The sequence below is a fragment of the Oryza glaberrima genome, chromosome 7 (genome assembly GCF_000147395.1).
Source record: "Oryza glaberrima chromosome 7, OglaRS2, whole genome shotgun sequence".
NCBI classification, from domain to species: domain Eukaryota; kingdom Viridiplantae; phylum Streptophyta; class Magnoliopsida; order Poales; family Poaceae; genus Oryza; species Oryza glaberrima.
Window position 1 is genome coordinate 10764208 of NC_068332.1, and position 18493 is coordinate 10782700.

The following is an 18493-nucleotide window of genomic DNA, read 5'->3' on the forward strand; positions in this document are numbered from 1 at the left end:
TTTGGAAAGTTTATAACCCTCCTTTCAGCCAAGGTATATTGAATTATTACATTCTTAAATTCCACTTTAGTACTGAATTTTATTGCCAAAGAAAATGGAGAGTTTGAAGCATTACTATTCATGACGTACCAACTCAGCACTGCTTGCTTCTTCATCAAAAGATGCCTCATCATCACTTGAGTCATAATATGTACAATTTTAAGGATTAATGTTGATGCACGTTAGGATCCATATAGGGGCCTATATGGCATACCACGTCAGCGTCGCGTAAGATTTTGGAGGTGTCCTAACAGTTTAGGATGAGAATAACGTGATAAAGATAAGTTTTATAATATAATAGTAGGAGGGAGGGCATGGCCAAACCGACCCCACCCACACCCGGGGTCAGATCAGATTCCCTATCACCAGGGCAGGCTCGATGGGGAGGCGAGGTGGCTACTAGACGCCAACGCGCGCACCTACCAACCGTGAAATTTTCCTTTTTCTCCGCCGCGGCGCGAGGGACAGCGCAATCCAAACCGGCCACTTCCACACGACAATCAGCCCCTCCCTCTCGCATCGCAACAAACCAAACCCGACGGCGACCTACTCCCTCCTCTCTCTCTCTCTCTCTCTCTCTCTCTCTCCCCCAATAATTCCCATTCCTTCGCTCTCGCTGCCACCCCGGCCCGCGCGCGCAAGCAACCTTACCTTCCCATGCTGCTGTGATGTGTCATACGCCGCCGCCACAGAGCAACCGGTCGTCTTCTTCCTTCCTTCCTTCTTGGTCTTAGCTGAGCTGCCCGCGATTCTCGATCGATCGCTCGCTCGCTCTTCAGTTCTGGTGGCGCGCGCGGTGGCAGGGCCGGCCATGACGAAGTCGGCCACCTCGCTCCTGCTCGGCGCGGCCCTCGCCACGGTCTTCTTCCTGCTCTACACCTCCGTCTGCCGCGACCTCGGCGACGGGCCTCCGAAATCCTCGCCGCCGCGCTGGGCGCAGGAGCAGGGGACCGCCGCCGTCACGCCGGCCACGAGGGTCGCCGCCGCCGAGCAGGGGACCGTCCGCCCGGCGAGGCAAGAAGAGGAAGTGGTTGCTCCTAGAGAGGAGAAGCAGACCAAGGACGAAGCGGCTTCGCGCAGCGGCCATGGCGGCGGCGCGGTAGAGCAGCAGCAAAACCAGCAAAGGATCGTGATGCCCACAAGCCAACAGGTCCGTTTAATTTTCCCCTCGTCTCATTGCTTTGAAAAAGAAAATCTATGTGCAGTTTTTTTTTCAAAAAAAAAAAGATTTGAACGAAACAATTAGCACATGAAAAAAAACAATTAGCAATTCCCAAAAAAATAACTGTTCGCTTAATTTCTTGTGTGTTTTGGCTTGCTTTGTTCATACTGAAGTACTGATTCATACCCAATTAATTACGCACTTCAAGGTTGCTTAATCGATCACTTGCATGCATTGTAAATTTTGTAATTTGGGTTAGCTAAACAATTCATATTACTATAAGGATGGTGGCTATCAATCTAACAGATATAACATGGCGATTTGTTAATCACTAGTTAATTGGTCCACATTGGCGACTTCCATTTCGTCACCACTAGACCATCTGACACATGGCTAATTGACAAAGTCATATGCTACCTTACTATAAAATTATCCTCCCACTAACTCCTTAAATTTAACATGCAAAAAGTCATATCATCATCCACTAACAAGATGCCACATCATCACCCGCTAATTAACAAGATACCACATCATCATCCACTAATAATCATCACATTTAAACATCATGCAAGCATGCTATATCTTTATATTTTTATAATTTAAGAGCTTTTCAAATACAAACATGTTAAATTATCATCCAACATAATTCACATAATGTTTCAGTATATATCTTTATTATGTTTTATGATATCCTATATACTTACATAGTTCATCCTTACTTAGTTAGTGCTTAAATGATTAATCTATGGTCCAAATTATCTTTCTTCTTTTTTCCCTCTAATTAAGTCATATCACATCAATTGTTTTTAGCCTTTGGATGATTAATCTACGGTTCAAACTATCTCCCTACTTTTCTTCTTCCATAAAGTTATACATCCTTACTTTTTACGTTTGAATCACCATTCAACATACTATTTAAATTTAAATTATCATAAACCACATTAATTTATTTAATCTGATATTATCGAGCTATCTTACACGTTATTTTTTTTATTGTTATCGTACTAAATTCCCGCAACAATGCGCGGGTTTCACCTAGTTTGTAATTAAGGAATATACTAGTTGAAATAGTCAATTGCTTTAGAGGCAAGGTGATGTAGCTAGCTTTATCATCAAGTTCAAGAGATTATTTAGCTGTCTCCATTTCCCTAATTGAAGGACCACCTACCATCAAGTCGGTACTTCATTTAATTATCCATTTTTTTCTTGTCAAAGATCGATGATGGGTGATCAATTCAACAACTTGGGGGTGTACAGTTCAGAAACGAAGTCGCTTAACAGTTAAATTATTGTCTTCATTTCATATAATATTGAAATAGAAAAAAGAATTATAGTACAAGATGGTGATAAGCCTGGCTCGAAGATACTCTGCACCAGATTAGATTAGCACAAACAAAACCTTACTAGCTAGAAAAGTATGTTGTAGGTTGACAACATTCTGGACCCAAGAATTCATCCATGTGAAAAATACCGAATACATTGGATGTCAACGTAGAGGGTTATACCAGCTATTAGCATGTGAAGGAAGCTAGTTGGCCCAATAATCAGTACATTATGCTAATTATTGAGTGATCATTAGTTTTACTGATTAAATGAAGAAAAATATTCCTTCTGTGTCCCAATAAATTTCCATGCATGTTCCTCAGTTTTGCTGAATATATACCGCACCACATAACCCTGGATCATAAACTTTTTTATATTCCTTGCATGCATGCTCATTCCTTCATTTGATCTACAATGAGTTGACCAATTTACTAACTATGAATTCAACCACTTTTGACTTTTTTACTAAGTCAACTTTGAGCTAATTTATACTCTCTCCTTCCCTAAATGTTTGACGCCGTTGACTTTTTTTAAACATGTTTGACCGTTCGTCTTATTCAAAAACTTTTGTGAAATGTGTAAATCTATATGTATACATAAAAGTATATTTAACAATAAATCAAATGATAGGAAAAGAATTAATAATTACTTAACTTTTTTGAATAAGACAAATGATCAAATATTTTTAAAAAAGTCAACGGTGTCAAACAATTTGAGATGGAGAGAGTATTTATATGAAGGATGAATAACCAATATGATCCATGAACTTTTACTCAGGGTCAATGTAGTACCTGAAGTTAATTTTCTAGGGATTCAACTGCTTTACTGGCTCATTTCGAAATACAGGAAACTTGGTGGATTTTACAAGAATTTATTCAATTAATTTCCAAAGAATTTTAAATAAAATAGATAATAGATAAAATCCAGTCATTGCTTCAACAGAAGCTAAGGCCAATATAATTCCTTCAATAAATCATCCTTTCCTTGAATAACGTTTAATTGGGAAGCAGAAGGAGACGCCATCGTCGCCGCCCCAGCGGCAGCAGCAGGACCTGGGCGAGCTGCTCCGGCGAGCGGCGACGCCGGACAAGACGGTGCTGATGACGGCGATCAACGAGGCGTGGGCGGCTCCGGGGTCGTTCCTGGACCTGTTCCTGGAGAGCTTCCGGCACGGCGAGGGCACGGAGCACCTTGTGCGGCACCTGCTGGTGGTGGCCATGGACGGGAGGGCGTTCGAGCGGTGCAATGCCGTCCACCAATTCTGCTACTGGTTCAGGGTCGACGGGATGGACTTCGCCGCCGAGCAGTCGTACATGAAGGGCGACTACCTGGAGATGATGTGGAGGAGGAACAGGTTCCAGCAGACCATCCTCGAGCTCGGCTTCAGCTTCCTCTTCACGGTATGGTTAATATGTATTTATTTAATTTCTCCATTGTTAAATAGTGGAGTACTCCTTAATTAATTATCAACAGATATATGTTATTTATACTTAAAACTTTCATCACTTGTTTTCCTTTTTAAGAAGAAAGGATTTGCTAAAAAAGACGTCAAATTTTTCAGTTAATTTCAGTCACTTCTTTGCATAATGTGAATATGTGATTGCTTACTAGCATACTTTTATCTCTTAAATATTTGAAAGAAGAACTCTCCTCTCTCTTCTTTCAAATAGATAATGAATTACTTTTAATCCTAAATCTTTAATATATTGTGTGTTAAAAAATATAATGTAAATATTGAAACCTAGGTGTAGGTAATTTAGAGTGTAAAAGGATTTAATGAGGGTTTTTTAAATATGGCGTCCTAAGTATAGCTATTTCCCTAAAAAGATTGATAAATAGTAAAAAATGTGCCGTATCATGTATCCAGGTTTGTATTCTAAATATGAACATTAAGCTTTCTATCATCATAGTCTAACCATTTTAAAATTAATCAAAACTGAAATAGCACTGGCCAATCAATACTGACGAGCAGAGGACATACATCTTTTTCTCCTTTGTATATTTTTCACTTGTCATTCCTGACATACTTTCCATGCCTTTTTGATTTGTCGTCATAAATAATCATATATTTTCAAGACATACCTCAATGTAATTTCAAAATTCATATATATTGTGGTTGTGGACAATAAAAAGAAATTTCAAGTAAATTAAAAAAGGGGGTGTTTAGCTAAAATTTTCTACATAAATGTTATTTTGTTGTCTGACTAAATATTTTCATGTGAAACTTTGGTACAAGCACACTTTACACATTCTTTCTAGTTGAAACCTCAACTGGTGTGTATATTGTTTTTCTAATGGTAAAGTCTATTACACCTCAAAGATCTTCTCGTGCATTTCTGTAAGCATATATAGAAATACGTTTGCCGTGCCGTGCACACGCCATTTTACACCTGTGGGTACAGTTCCATCTTGAACTAATTTTGTTGGCATTGAACAATAGGACGTGGACATCCTGTGGTTTCGGAGCCCCTTCCCGCACCTATCCCCGGATGCACAGGTGGTGATGTCCTCCGACTTCTTCGTCGGCGACCCAACCTCACCAGGGAACTACCCCAACGGCGGCCTCCTGTACGTCAGATCCAGCGCCAGCACCGTCAGGTTCTACGAGCACTGGCAGTCGTCGCGGGCGCGGTTCCCGGGGAAGCACGAGCAGTTCGTGTTCGACCGGATCGTCAAGGAAGGCGTGCCGCCGCACGTCGGCGCCACGGTGCGGTTCCTCGACACGGGCCACTTCGGCGGGTTCTGCCAGCACGGCAAGGACCTCGGCAGGGTTGTCACCATGCACGCCAACTGCTGCGTTGGGCTGCAGAACAAGCTCTTCGATCTGAGGAATGTGCTCGAGGATTGGAAGACGTATAAGGAAAGGGTTGCTGCCGGGAACATGGACTACTTCTCATGGAGGGTGCCAGGGAGGTGCATACATTGAGTGAGGGATCACGGATAGGTGTGGTGTTTTCTCAGGGCTTGTGCGGTTAATCCCTCCTCTAAGAAAATTCGGCGGATTTAATTTCATACCTTATCTACTCCGATCATTTTCTTAAGAGATCAACCGAATAAGCCCTAAATGAATTTGAGTTGGGACATGATGAGAGGGGGGTGTACCTGCATGTAAAGTGCTATTGAATTCATTCTTTCTTATTAGTGGTAGCTTGTACATGATGCATGAGAAATGTACTCAACTAGTGTGTCTAAGATGCATATGAGACATTCCCTATTTATTGTATATTCATTTTTATCCTCTCAAATAATTAATGCATTAGTTAAGCTGTGTGAAATTATCAGTGCTATACAGAGAATTGAAAGATCCATCATCCTATATTTTCCATTCAATATGCCCAAGCTTCAAGCCCTCTCCTTTTCTCTTGTCTATCGTCTTCAACCCTATTTCGGTGAGATGGCATCGACAATTTGACTGGTGATGCTATGAATAACTCTGATGTTTTCCAAGCTCAGCACTAAAGTTCGGTACATCTGTCAGTTGTAACATACGCTACTATTTTTTTTAGATAATGAACATACCTTACTATTTAAGTTTGGTGTTTCTTTCATCACCTTGCTATCGTGATTGGCTCCGAGAACATTTTTAGCTTCCACTTGCGAGCACATGGTGTGTTTTTTTTTTTTTACTTAGTATTATCTCTATCCCAAGGATATATGCTACCTCTCAACTTTTTTAATAGGGATTAAGAAAATTAAATGGAGAAAGGTTAATTGGTTGAGATAAGTAGATGAAGAAAACTAAATAAAAGGTTATAATTGGTTGAAATTAGAGAGTGAGAAATAGTTATATTTTACAATAAATTTATAGACTTTATTTTGGCATAGCTCCAGATCTCAAATCCATGCTAAATTTGAACTTTGCCAGTTAAATTAAAGTAGTTTAAAATTTTATGTTTTAGTTTAAATAAGAATAAAATAATTCATCTAAATGTTATCAACGTAATCCCGGATCCAGATCTATGAATTTTTAGAGCTAAAAGTACCCCCAACTCCAAAAATCCAGCATCTAGAGCTATAACAAACAGCACCCTATGGCCTATATTTTAGGACGATGGGTGCAGTAAACTATCCTAATGAACTTCTCTTTTTTGCAATGACAACAGATCATCCGTTCGAACAGAAGCATTTCCCTTCCAGAAAATTATTATCTTTTTAGCTCAACTACAAAACAAACTAGCCAGATGAAAAGAAATTCAGAAATTATAACTTTAACCCCATGTAATGCTCTAGCAAAATACAAGATTCGGATGGGATTGACAAGGATATGAATCGGAGCTCCCAAAATTAATTGATCGAGCACACATATCAGTAGACATCCTGGGAAAATAGCAGCATCAACACAAAATCATCCCCCTTTCATAGTTTTCGTACTTTACGGCTGTTCCTCTCAGCTAGAATTGACTTCGTTTTCTCCAGAACACCAAAGAAGATGGATCCACCAATGCCAATCCATAATATCCTTGGCTCAATACCCTGCCAGCAGAGTAACATCAAGCAAATGCACACCAACAGAACTAAGCTTCAATTTGTTACTCCAATATTTGCTTTATCAGGCCAGAAACATATCCCAAGGTAAAGTATTCAGATATGATATTTTAGCGTCTGCCAGTCCTACCTAACATGATAAAATTTTCTATTTGACAAAATAATTTACCTTCAAAAAAGCACCAGCACCTTCCTCTCGTAGAATTGTTTGAGCACAGCTTATGATTCCCCTATATTGCTTTGCTTGTCCCTGTAAATTGAAATAAACATCAGAAAGTTCAAATAAGCAGTGATGCAAAGAAAAAATGAAGATCTTATTAGAATATCTACCTGAACCATCAATCTTGTCTTCAAAACATCAAGGGGTGTTGTTATAGCCCCAGTAATTGCGCCTGACAATATGAAATGGGTCAAGTAAAGATATTCAAAACAGATGTGTAGCAGGAGAGCTTTAACAAAGCCAAACTTAAATTAGCATGACAGATATTAAGAATAAGGAAGCATTCAGTTTAAGCACATGGGCACCACCCACCCACCACCCTTTGTGTTCTCTCAAATCTCAGCTCGGTGTGCATAAAAATAAAATTTGGCACCACCCTATACAGTAGTATGTACTCCCTCTGTCCCATATCCACCCAAAATCCCTTATATTATGTGACGGAGGGAGTACATAAGTTTAACTGTTTAGTGTATACAGTAGAGTGTATACAGGAAAAGGTCAGTAGATGCTCATATGTTCAGACAATCAACTGTCGGTGAGATTATGAGAACAATTAGAAAGTTAATAGGAAATGATAATTTGGGTGTACCAGCGAAAGCACCAATAAGTGCATTCTCTCTGTCTTTCAAGTCTCGCTTTGCCTGGATGCACAAATCATTAGACAAACAAAGGATAAGTAAAATATGACAGTTTCTACACAAAAATATAGGAAAAAATTCCCAGATGATTTCAGTTATGGTTGCTATAGAATAATAATAGTTACTCCCTCCATCTCAAAACATAACTTTTGGCTATGTATCTGGACAAGGTTATATCCAGATACATAGCTACAAATTGCTATATTTTGGGACGGAAGTAGTAGTAAATATAACTTTCCTAGTTCAGTTTTAGTTGAAAAAGAAAAACACTTCCAAAGCCAAGTCATGATAACCACAGTAAAGCAACTTAAATGACAACGAGAAGAGGAGTAATGATATAAGTTGTGAACTCTGAATCATTGTGATTTTGTGAGCCAGTGAGTTGTTGAAGATGCCCAACAAACAATATCTGTACAAATCAAAAGACCTAAGTCGGTGTGTTGGACATATGGCAGAAAGACGAGAGTCACTAATGTGAGAAATAGCCAGAACTGGCACTGTGCAGCTTGTGAGATTGTCAGGCAGGCATTTTCATAGAAACATAATTGATAATCAAATTTACATCAGAATGAGAAGAGGCTTCCGCCTACAGAATGAGATAAATACCGCCAGTTTATAGCCTATTCGAAGTTGCTCATATATGCAAAATTGAATAGCATCAAATGGTAGATCTCGCAACAGAAAGGAACCATAGCCCTGAAAATCAAATGTAGCAAGAGTAAGCATTGGCTGAGCAAAACATAAACATAGGGAAGTGGTATAGTATAAACTCAAAGATACATACAGCATAAAGACCTTTGATTCCTTCTTTACGGATGATAAGGCGAACAGCATCAGGTGCAGTCTTGAATTGGCTCATTTGCATCCTTTGTTTAACCACCTAAACTCAGTGAAATATAATTTAAACATGAACAATGCAAGTAATTATGAAGTACTAATAGAAGATTTGCAGACCTCTGTGGGAACACGAATAAGAGAAGATGCAGCACCTCCAATTGCCCCTGCAGTCTGTAGCATACTTCAGGAAACAAGGGATGCAGCATGACTTTATTGCAGAAAACCTCTTAGCAATTTTTCACTAGTATATTCCATTAACTTCAGAAGTAAATAAAATTACTTTGAATATGTCTGTGTGTTAACTTACCAAATGAGCCACGGCACTCAAGTTTTCAGGAAACATTTCTAGCAGTTTTCTTTTGGTTGGTTCATACACTCCTATAAAGATTGCAGAAGCCCTGTAGGTAAAAAATATATTTGGCTAGTGAAAACACATAAGCAAAACAATAGTTGCAAAACAATGATAAATAATGAGTGTCTCAGATAATCTGGCCAAGTACATATAGCAATACCTATTTGGAGGACAGGTCAACCATGGAAAACAGATCTTAAATAAAAATTATTATTTAGTACTTATGTCAACGTGGCATAGAAGTGAAAAGACGCAGTGTGGATCAAAATTAACATCTGGCAGCTTAAAACAGATGCCAACAGGCAATATTGATAATTGATTCTCCAATTCTGGACTAGCACAGGAAACCTATTATTATTCACTATATACTCACGGGAGAACACCAGCAATATTTCCACCTAACCCAGCATACAAGCCTTTCCATTGAATTTTACTTCCACCTTTTGCAGCCTATAGAAAAGAGAGAACTTTCTCACAAAAGCACAAAATACAATTACGAGTTTATGAGTTACTAGGAAAATTCGTGATAAGAACATTTAGTGTTTTCATAAGATGAAAGGTGTAGGCACTGAAAGGAAGCTCAATACATTGTTAGTTCAAGAGCAATTAGATCAAGACGGACAATGTGGCAATATGTAAACATTGGTTCGAAAGAGTTTTGGGAGCACGATTTTTGGAGACACCTAATGAACAAATTGCATATTAAGAGAATACCATATGCAGTTAACATACCTGAAGCCTGGTTTTTATTGTATCAATAGGATACAGAGCTGTCTCAACAACAACACCGGCAGCACCTCCAGCTATTACACCCTCTGAAATTGAAAAGGCTATATAAGCTTGACTAAACCAGATGTACTACTATAACTTTTCGTTCCTGCTAATTGAATCATCCAATGTTTACACATTCCCTGAGCACAGCAAGAACTAATGCTTACCCCCCACCCCAAAAAAAAAAAAATACACGCAGCACTATCCAAAACAAAGCATGCATGAAGAATCATCCAGTGTTCCAAGTGGATCTCGAGTTCAATCACACAGTAAAGAGGGGGAGAAAAACTTAATACCAAACAGAACTTGAAGAAAATTGAAGGACCTCCCATCTCCGCCTTCTCCCATGGCTCACCGCGAGCCTATCTGCTTCTCTGCTGCTTTCAGTCACCAGGAACAAAATCAGACGAGAAGCTGCCCAAAAAAAACTAATTATTGAACCATACGCCCCCTGCGAAATTCGTGAAAGGGTTGGAGGGAGCCGAAGAGGAGGTTTGGATATGGATCCGAAGAAGCAAATCTCGGGGGTTGGACGGGGAGGATGGGGGATCAGATCATCTGTGCTCACCTTCTTCCTCCTGTCGCGGGGCGTTGTGGGGGCGAGGGTTTGAGGAAGGGTTTTTGGAGTCCGCCAGGAAACCAGGGATGCAACCGTGCAGGTGTGCTCTGGTTGCTAGAGAGAGAATGGGTGCGAGCTATAGCCCATCAGATACGGAGAAATAAGGGCATGTTTGGGGAGCTTAAAATTATGAGAAACAGCTGCTGAGAAGCTAGCTGGTGAGAACATGAAAAGGCTGAGAAACTCAGCTTCTGGCTTCTAGTTCATTTTCCAGATTCTATAACAATAGATTCTCAGAATCTGGATAAAAAGCTGGACAGTTTGGGGGAGCTTCTAGCAACTCGAGATTCTAGGAGAAGCTGTAGCTACTAGAAACTCCTCCAAATAAGCTCTTAGTTGGTTGGCAGCTAGCTTTTCAGCTTCTAGCTTCTATTTTATTTTCTAGATTTTGCTTCTATTTTATTTTCTGCATTCTACAACTACATTTCTCAAAATCTGAACTACGAGGGTGTTTGGATCCTTTAGTCCTAGGACTAAAAACTTTAGTCCATGTCTGTTTGGATGTAGGGACTAAAATGGACTAAAGGTCATTAATTGCACTGTATAAATATGTATAAATATCATGTTACCCTTAAAACCATGCAAGATAGGGTTGTGCATGGGGGCAGCAGGTGGAAAGAAGCAACTTTAGTCCCTATAAGCTTCTCCCATAGGGACTAATGGACTAATGCAATTTTAGTCCCTTTTAGTTATCCCTGTTTGGGACTTTAGGGACTAAAGTGAAGGTAGTCCCTCCAACCAAACATGCCCTAAAAACTGAACTGTTTAGGGCAGCTTTTGATTCTAGGAGAAGCTGTAGTAGCAGCTAGAAGCTCCCCCAAACATGTCCAAGGATTTGTGGGGCCTCGTCTGCTAGTTAGGACCCAGAACCTAAAAGAGCACAAGTCTCATAGTATTATCTGGTATTAAATAGAAGAGTTTACTAAATTAGTTGACACGGATGGAGACAACTAGCAATGAGGATACGACCTCTATAGTGCGGTCGGAGGCCCCATACCGTGTTTCGCCTGGAGAAAGGGTGTCCCATTTTTTGCTCGACGTTTCTCACTAGGCTACAGGCCACATGTATGTGGCGTGTGCTAACGACCAAATTTGGTAAAGATATGAGCCAGGTTTGACATTGGGATCGAAGTGGATTCGGCAAAGAGTTAGATTCGAAAAATAGAGTATGCATCGGCTACGGTGGCATCGGCTGGAGTCTGCATCGGCTGAGATGAATCGGACAAAGGACAGCCGATACAGCCGATGGAGTTGGTACAGCCGATTCTAATGAAGATGGCTTCGGGGCTGTTTCTAGAATCGATTGGCGTGCTTCACAGGGATTGCCACGATAGAGATAAAGCTCTGAATAAGGCAATTGTATCTATTAATTAGGATGTTATTGTTAACAAGGATTATATATTATTAATATCTATAGCCGATCGAGTAGATTTAGTCCTTTCTTATTCGTTCGTGATTGCCGATCGATTCACATATAACATCGGCCCAGAGATAAATGATACGTCATCGGCAACTAGCCGATCGGCTATCATTTATGGATTTAACCATGGTTTCTTTGTCTTCATTTCTTGTTGATTGCAGGATCAAATCAACTGGCACGCTCACACACCTAAAGGCAAGCTTTTGGACCTGCACTGGAGTTAAGCAGATCTCCCAGGCCTCGTGTTTTTACATCAACAGTTATGTAATTTCCTTAGAGATATGTTTGGGTAAAAGTCTGCCGCAAAGACTTATGGTATCTTGGAGTTTGTTAGAGATAAGAGTCATGTCCGGCAAGGACATATTTTGTATCTCGGGTATAAATATGACCCGAACTCATGTAATCAATTAACATCAGTTCAATACACTTTCAGCGCATCGCCACCCTTTTTACTTTCGTTCTATTTCGACGAGTTCTTGCTTTGAGGTTGAGCTGCATCAATTCGATCTTCTACTAAAGGTAAACTTGTCATGGCGGCTTGCGTTCTCGGGATTAGTGCTTCCATCTTTATGACACTCTAATCTTGTTTATGTAATTCGTCGAGTTATCATATACACTTTGTAATCTTTGTTAGTTGCGCTATATAACTTATTATTGGTTGATTCTTACTGTTACAAAGCAATCAGTAGAGTTATATCTTGTTATTAGTTTAGATTATATCGTGTATCTACCATCTCTTAGAGATTTTCATCATCTTGCCTAGATCTTATACTTGTTTTTATGCTTAGTGCTGCATTGGTTGAGTTCGATCTATTAAGTAATATCAATAATTATGATATCTGGCTTGTTTTATGATCATTGAGGGAGATAGCATTGGGGTTTCAGCCAATGTTACCTGATTTAGTTATTTTATATCTCATATGCTCGAATGATATGCTAAATTTGCCTTATATTAAGATCTTATTGCATTAAGATATATTAGGCTTCTCGTTTAATATATTCTGCTTGTTTTTGATATCTTAATATAGAGTGGTATCGGAGTATTAGCCGGTACATGCTAGATTTATTTGATCGGCTATGCTATAAACATCTATATAATCAGTACTTTATTATATATTTCGACTTAAGTGATTTATACTGTCTCGACATGGTGACCGATCTATCCCAATCACTTAGTTTAAATATGTATCGAAGTAGGGATTATATGTTGTCAATATCTACAGCCGATCGAGTAGATTTAGTCTTATCTTATTTACTAATGACTGCCGATCGATTCCAATATGACACCGGCTCGAAGATAAATGATATGTCATCGGCAACTAGCCGATCGGCTATCGTTTATGGATTTAACCGTGGTTTTCTTGTCTTTCTTTCTTGTTGATTGCAGGATCGAATCAACTGGCACGCTCACAAACCTAAAAGCAAGATCTTGAACCTGCACTGACGTTAAGCAAATCTTCCAGGCCAGTGTGTGTTTTTCGCATCACCAGTGTCGAATCGAACAGAATAACACATGGACGCGCTATGTGAAAAATCCTAATAAGGAAGGAGTTCAATAATAAGCCCACAAACATCACTCAAATCCCAGCAAGCATATGTAAAGGCCCATAAAACCGGTTTTGCCAGAAGAAATAAGATTACTTTTGATCTTATCATGATGTTAAGCTTGAATCACAGCCGCAATATCAAATATAACGTGACTCTCAACTTGCAATACCAAAGTATTCGAGGTCCCAGTAAACTATTATGCCTAGTTTTGGTTACTGCTCTCAGCGGTCTCGTTGATAAAATTTGGACATTTTGTAAAAAATTAAAACAAATTTTAGTTTAAATTATTTTGAACTTGGCCAATTTATTAAGAGGTTTTCTAAATCTGAACTATCACAATAAGGAAAATAGCGGTTAAAGCAACATTTTGAGAGCCACAAGAGGGGTGAGAATGTTGCCATGTTTCCTTGCTTTTGGAAGCAACGCATAAATACTTCATGGAATAAAGACCAACGGCTACTTTCAAGCGACAAGAAGACAACATATCTGGCCTACGGATCCTATTGAACGATGAACTGTAAAATGGATTACATTCGAGAGGAAACATGAAATGATATATGTACAACAATAATCAGAGTAACCATAAGCTTTGGACTCGAAATTGGTCACCCAAAAAAAAAAACGTTGCAGGACTGTTATAAAGATGTACAGTTTGTATCACAACTAAGAAGGGTACACAGAGACAGCGTTACATCACGGTCATCTTAGACTATGTTCACTCACGTTTACAACCGAAACAATGCAACTCCGATAAGCTAATGAATCCAGCAATGTTTCAAAACCTCCTCTGCTTCTGCTCCGTTAGGAGCTGCCACAAATTTAAGGCTGGACAGCTTCTAGGAGCTTCTCATACACTTGCCGTGCTGACAAATCTTCAACCTAAATATGATAACGTATTTTGTCAAAGAATAAGTGTGAGACAATAACAAATGAAAAGAAAATACTTTGTAGCAATGACTCACAATCAGAAGCTTCGACTTATTATTCCATCCTCTTTGAAGGGTCATCTGACTGAGTCTTAAGCCAAGAACCTGATTCATAGCATGAACTTGTTCGCATCAGAGGGTCGGAATGCTTATTGTGAAACATTAACACATTTTTACATGCCTCAAAGTAGATGAACATCCTAGGAAAGTGGAATTCAATAAGATAACATGTTCCCAATAAAGGTACCATAAGAGAAAATCACCTTGCCCATGAACTCTAGTAGTTCGTTGTTTGCTTCCCCTCGAGCAGCAGGAGCAGCAACTGTTACTCGAACATCATCAGCATTCACTCCTTAAAGTAAATACAGTTTTGTCACCAGAATGTGTTGGGCAAGTGAAAAAGAAAAGCGATTTAACATTGAATTGTCCAGTGTGTTGAAAACTTTCAAGGCTTATCTAGCATTATTTATCATAAACTTAGCAAGTAGTATTTTAAGTATGACTTCCTTCCAGTTAGATCAACACAACATACTTGTTATTGCTGACCGTTGTGCCCGGTCTTCAACCTCAATGGCTACTTGGACAAGGCCACCTTCCAATTGTGTGATGCAAGGTGGTACAGGTGCATCCTGCCATTTCAAAGTGTTGTTAGCTTAGAACATGGAATAATAGACTAAAAGGACTAATGATATAGTTCACATGGCTCATGGTAAATTGGTAATACATGTGGATTTGTTTCAGCCGCCACTGAGCTTAGTGCTCCATCAACAACATATATGAATGGAGCTAGCTCCAACTCCTCTTCTGATCGGTAACAAACGAAAAGGCCGCATCCCAAACAACTCATACGGAACTGCTTTTCAAGCTTCCCTTCTCCCCTGCATACATTAGAGAATCATCAAAGTTTGGAGTGCAACCTAGTAATTATATTAACCAAAATGATCCAGATATGGCATATAAGAATTGTAAATGGTGATGACAAAACAGAATGCCTATAAAAGTTTAGAAGTTAAGAAATTAATGAAGGGAGAATGTGTGCAACAAAATCTATTGTTATGGTGTTAAGTCAGGCAAAACTGTGCACAGACACACTGTGTTAAGAAGCAGTACTGTGCTTTCTTCTAGAAAAGAACTTGTAGCACTGAATTTTGCAGTTCATAATACCTGATAATTGGATCAGTAATCACCAGGAGTTGAACTCAATATGAAGAAGATTACAATCACGGTACACATAACATAAGACCTGTTGGTGGCATCCTGAGCTCAAAAGCCTCGAAGCAGAGGCATGGTACAGGCCATGTAGAACCCAGCCAGAGTGACACTAGATCTATTGAGAAGCGATCGCTGCCGTGGCATAGTCAATATACAGACAGGTTCAGCTCATCAGCATTATCTCTTGTGGTAGGATGGGACCAAGCTAATCCAGAGTTCCAGACGTTTTTTCTTCTCCTTTATTTTTGAGGCAAAGGATGTTATTCTAGTATTTGGTATGTTTTAAACTGTATTGTGTATTCTACATTTTAACTTTCTCTACCAAAAAGTGTGATTTTGCTTTTCTATTCTTCACTCGAGTACAATCTCCAACAATCCTCACAAACTAAGGCCAGGAATATTTATCAGAAGTTCAGGTCCATCTCAGGCATGTCCCAGGTAACCAACCAAACAGCCACTTAATATCTATAAATAATGCAAGAATATCTAAGAAACTGAATGGTGTTTTCCTCTAAGACTAAGAAAAGATTCATAGGATGACTAATATACCGTTTCAACAGGACCTTTCCTGCCTCCTTCACATTTAGCCTTGAGAGATGTTTTTTCTTGTCAAGTACATGTGCTCTGTCAGTCTTCCTCTTTGGCATTTTCTGCAATTGGGTATCTTTAGAACAAACACATCAGAATGGGGAAATTTCCAGACAGTTACAGTCTCAACAATAGATACTAAATACAAAATCATGTTCCTTAAACTTAAAAAATGGTGAGCATTATATAACACGGCAATTAATTTTGTGATCCCAAATATCCTTTGGCAGGTTAGCAACTAAATAGAATGACTCAATATGTCATAAAGCACAATCCCTCCAGTTGAAGATAGAGTTGCAACAGTTACAAATGGCATTCATATAACAAGGTGGTAGGCTTGCAGATAGTAGCTTTGGCTAATTCTCTAAGAAACGAAAACCAGGAAACAGAACCCAAATCCACCACATTGTTGTTGGCATGATCGAAGGATTAGATTCAACTTCTGAGTCAGTTATTGAGCTGAATCAAAAGGAATAGATAAAAGATATGAAGAGCCTAATAACTTAACATGGTTGTTCCCCGGACATCTAGTGTAGTTAATTCCAAAGAGGTTTTAGCCCATTTACCAAACAGGGTTCAAATGAAATTTGAAAATTTTCTGGTGGATTAGAGCTGCCAAAAGACAAGAATTATCATAGACTACCAAGTATGCTGCTGACCTAGCAGAACTGAAGCACTATAATTGGTCCCATGTAACCTACTTGCTATCAATTAGATCATTATGTCGTGCAAAACGGACCTAATTTCACTTGGTTATGTAACAATCATCTTCAAATGGCATATCTTTAGGATTAGGGCTCAGATTCCAGTCAATAGCATAACAGCAAAATCTACCCAAATCACTAACCAAAGGAAGAATACAATACGCAGTCACCCTTGCAAACACTCTGCATCTCTAAAGTTTTTTGGTTTAATTCTGGACAAGTTTCATGAAATGGAGATTAACATAAGACATTCAGATTGAACAAAAGTTCACAAGCAAGGCCTAGGGTAAAAGACAAAATAACCACTAACATCAATGAATAATTCCTTCGTAGAAATAGGAGACTAATCTACATGGATAGCCCAGCCTCTGGTTTTCTGACTCCCACATTCTGTTGTACAAAACAATACCAACACACCATGCAGAACACTAAAAACTGATTCTGGTGAGCTCGGATAAATGCACTACTGTATGTGGGCCTATATCAAAAGTTTGCTAGAGAAACAGGTCTACAGTTCTTATCAAACAACAATTGGTATGCATACATAACAATTTTATTTGATCCCAAAATGGTAGGTGGTTTCATATACTTGTAAACAACATATACTATATGCAGAGAAACAAGACCAGATTTGTTCGTTCATCGTTGTAATATAAGCAAGCGTGAAAATCTGCAAGCTAGAACCCACACAAAGAACATGAATTCTCTAGAAGGTGAAATCCTATGCTCGCTGTGCCTGTGTTGCTCATGCTTGTGAGTAATTCGCAATGATTAGATCAAAACTACACCTAAAGATTTCCCACTGAATGCTGAGCTGTATACTAGTGTAACATAGAATTAATCCAGAAGAGTAACACGGATCTGGTAAAATTTAGCAACCTGAGCTCTTGGGCGAACAAGAAGGGGAATTCCCCAAAAGGGGAAACGAACAGGAGGGAGGGGGGAAGAAGCTGACCGGTGATGAGGACGTGGGAGGCGCAGTGCTTGCAGTAGTAGACGAAGAGGTCGGACTCGGGCCCCTCGGGCAGGGCGTCCTCGCTGGAGTACGTGTGCGTCGTCCGCTTCGGCATCCTCCTCTCCGCTCAGCTTGCTGCGCCGGCGGGGAATATGCCCCCGACAGAGGTATAGCACGGCTGCTCAGGCGGGCGCACCGTCGAGGAGGGATCCGCGTCGCCGGCGATGGGTGGGGGGCGGGGCGGGGCGTGCGGTGGGAGACGACGGCTGTAGCAGCGGCGGCGAGGTTGGTGGTGGACTCGACGAGGTCGCAAGGAGGAGGAGACGTGCGCTACGCCTGCGACCGGTCGGATCAGGAAAGAGAAATTACAGCACTGACCTTGGGCGTGTTTGGGTTGTTTTTCTTGTTCCACGACTTATTTCGTAAGCTAAACTTAAATTCACTCTTGATTTGTTTTCATAATGAAGAGAAAAAAATTGGCGACGTAGTGAATTTGATGGAACTGGGGCCGCGTTATGTTTTCGATTATAAGTGGAGAAACTGGTTTAAATTATAGGTACGCTTTTTAATATAAAGGTAAAGAATATATAAGATACGATAAAGAAAGTTATATTGTAAAGTTTTGGAATTTTAAAGGTTGATTCTTAAAGATAATTTTAGCCTATTAAATTATGCAAAGAGGGCCAGAAGTGAA

The 18493-nt window shown here is 39.7% G+C and overlaps 3 protein-coding genes across 5 annotated transcripts; 1 reads left to right on the forward strand and 2 right to left on the reverse strand.

Annotated features, from left to right (window-relative positions):
* The first annotated feature begins 508 nt into the window (after positions 1-508).
* Positions 509-5819, forward strand: LOC127780790 (uncharacterized protein At4g15970-like). The gene is made up of 3 exons (XM_052307760.1): positions 509-1189; positions 3535-3924; positions 4965-5819. Exons 1-3 carry the CDS (start codon positions 851-853, stop codon positions 5448-5450), a joined length of 1215 nt encoding a protein of 404 aa, XP_052163720.1. The 5' UTR covers positions 509-850; the 3' UTR covers positions 5451-5819.
* A 665-nt stretch (positions 5820-6484) lies between these two features.
* On the reverse strand, positions 6485-10512 carry LOC127778392 (S-adenosylmethionine carrier 1, chloroplastic/mitochondrial-like). Of its 3 annotated transcripts, none has more exons than XM_052304987.1 (12): positions 10396-10512; positions 10124-10204; positions 9789-9871; positions 9430-9506; positions 9012-9102; positions 8822-8875; positions 8652-8747; positions 8474-8563; positions 7819-7870; positions 7340-7401; positions 7179-7259; positions 6485-6997 (listed from the first exon to the last, which is right to left on the reverse strand). In XM_052304987.1, the coding sequence occupies exons 2-12, from the start codon at positions 10173-10175 to the stop codon at positions 6881-6883; spliced, it is 855 nt and encodes a 284-aa protein (XP_052160947.1). In that variant the 5' UTR covers positions 10176-10204; positions 10396-10512; the 3' UTR covers positions 6485-6880. The 3 variants fall into 3 exon arrangements, with proteins under 3 accessions (XP_052160947.1, XP_052160945.1, XP_052160946.1); XM_052304985.1 differs by having other exon boundaries at positions 10124-10241; positions 10396-10506; XM_052304986.1 differs by having other exon boundaries at positions 10124-10278; positions 10396-10497.
* A 3314-nt stretch (positions 10513-13826) lies between these two features.
* On the reverse strand, positions 13827-18159 carry LOC127780858 (UPF0235 protein At5g63440). Its single transcript, XM_052307831.1, has 7 exons — positions 17800-18159; positions 16102-16216; positions 15065-15218; positions 14873-14969; positions 14604-14692; positions 14377-14445; positions 13827-14293 (listed from the first exon to the last, which is right to left on the reverse strand). Exons 1-7 carry the CDS (start codon positions 17912-17914, stop codon positions 14234-14236), a joined length of 699 nt encoding a protein of 232 aa, XP_052163791.1. The 5' UTR covers positions 17915-18159; the 3' UTR covers positions 13827-14233.
* Between the last annotated feature and the right edge of the window lie 334 nt (positions 18160-18493).

What these genes read in the sequence shown, in the direction of transcription:
- LOC127780790 (XM_052307760.1), top strand. Translation starts at nt 851, where the DNA reads ATGACGAAGTCGGCCACCTCGCTCCTGCTCGGCGCGGCCCTCGCCACG. An exon ending in TGATGCCCACAAGCCAACAG is followed by an intron (nt 1,190 to 3,534) that starts GTCCGTTTAATT and finishes ATTGGGAAGCAG; the next exon opens with AAGGAGACGCCATCGTCGCC. An exon ending in GCTTCAGCTTCCTCTTCACG is followed by an intron (nt 3,925 to 4,964) that starts GTATGGTTAATA and finishes ATTGAACAATAG; the next exon opens with GACGTGGACATCCTGTGGTT.
- LOC127778392 (XM_052304987.1), bottom strand. Translation starts at nt 10,175, where the DNA reads ATGGGAGAAGGCGGAGATGGGAGGTCCTTCAATTTTCTTCAAGTTCTG. An exon ending in ACTTATTGGTGCTTTCGCTG is followed by an intron (nt 7,402 to 7,818) that starts GTACACCCAAAT and finishes TCATATTGTCAG; the next exon opens with GCGCAATTACTGGGGCTATA. An exon ending in GTGCTGGTGCTTTTTTGAAG is followed by an intron (nt 6,998 to 7,178) that starts GTAAATTATTTT and finishes CTCTGCTGGCAG; the next exon opens with GGTATTGAGCCAAGGATATT.
- LOC127780858 (XM_052307831.1), bottom strand. Translation starts at nt 17,914, where the DNA reads ATGCCGAAGCGGACGACGCACACGTACTCCAGCGAGGACGCCCTGCCC. An exon ending in CTCCCACGTCCTCATCACCG is followed by an intron (nt 16,217 to 17,799) that starts GTCAGCTTCTTC and finishes TTTGTTCTAAAG; the next exon opens with ATACCCAATTGCAGAAAATG. An exon ending in TACTAGAGTTCATGGGCAAG is followed by an intron (nt 14,446 to 14,603) that starts GTGATTTTCTCT and finishes GCTATGAATCAG; the next exon opens with GTTCTTGGCTTAAGACTCAG.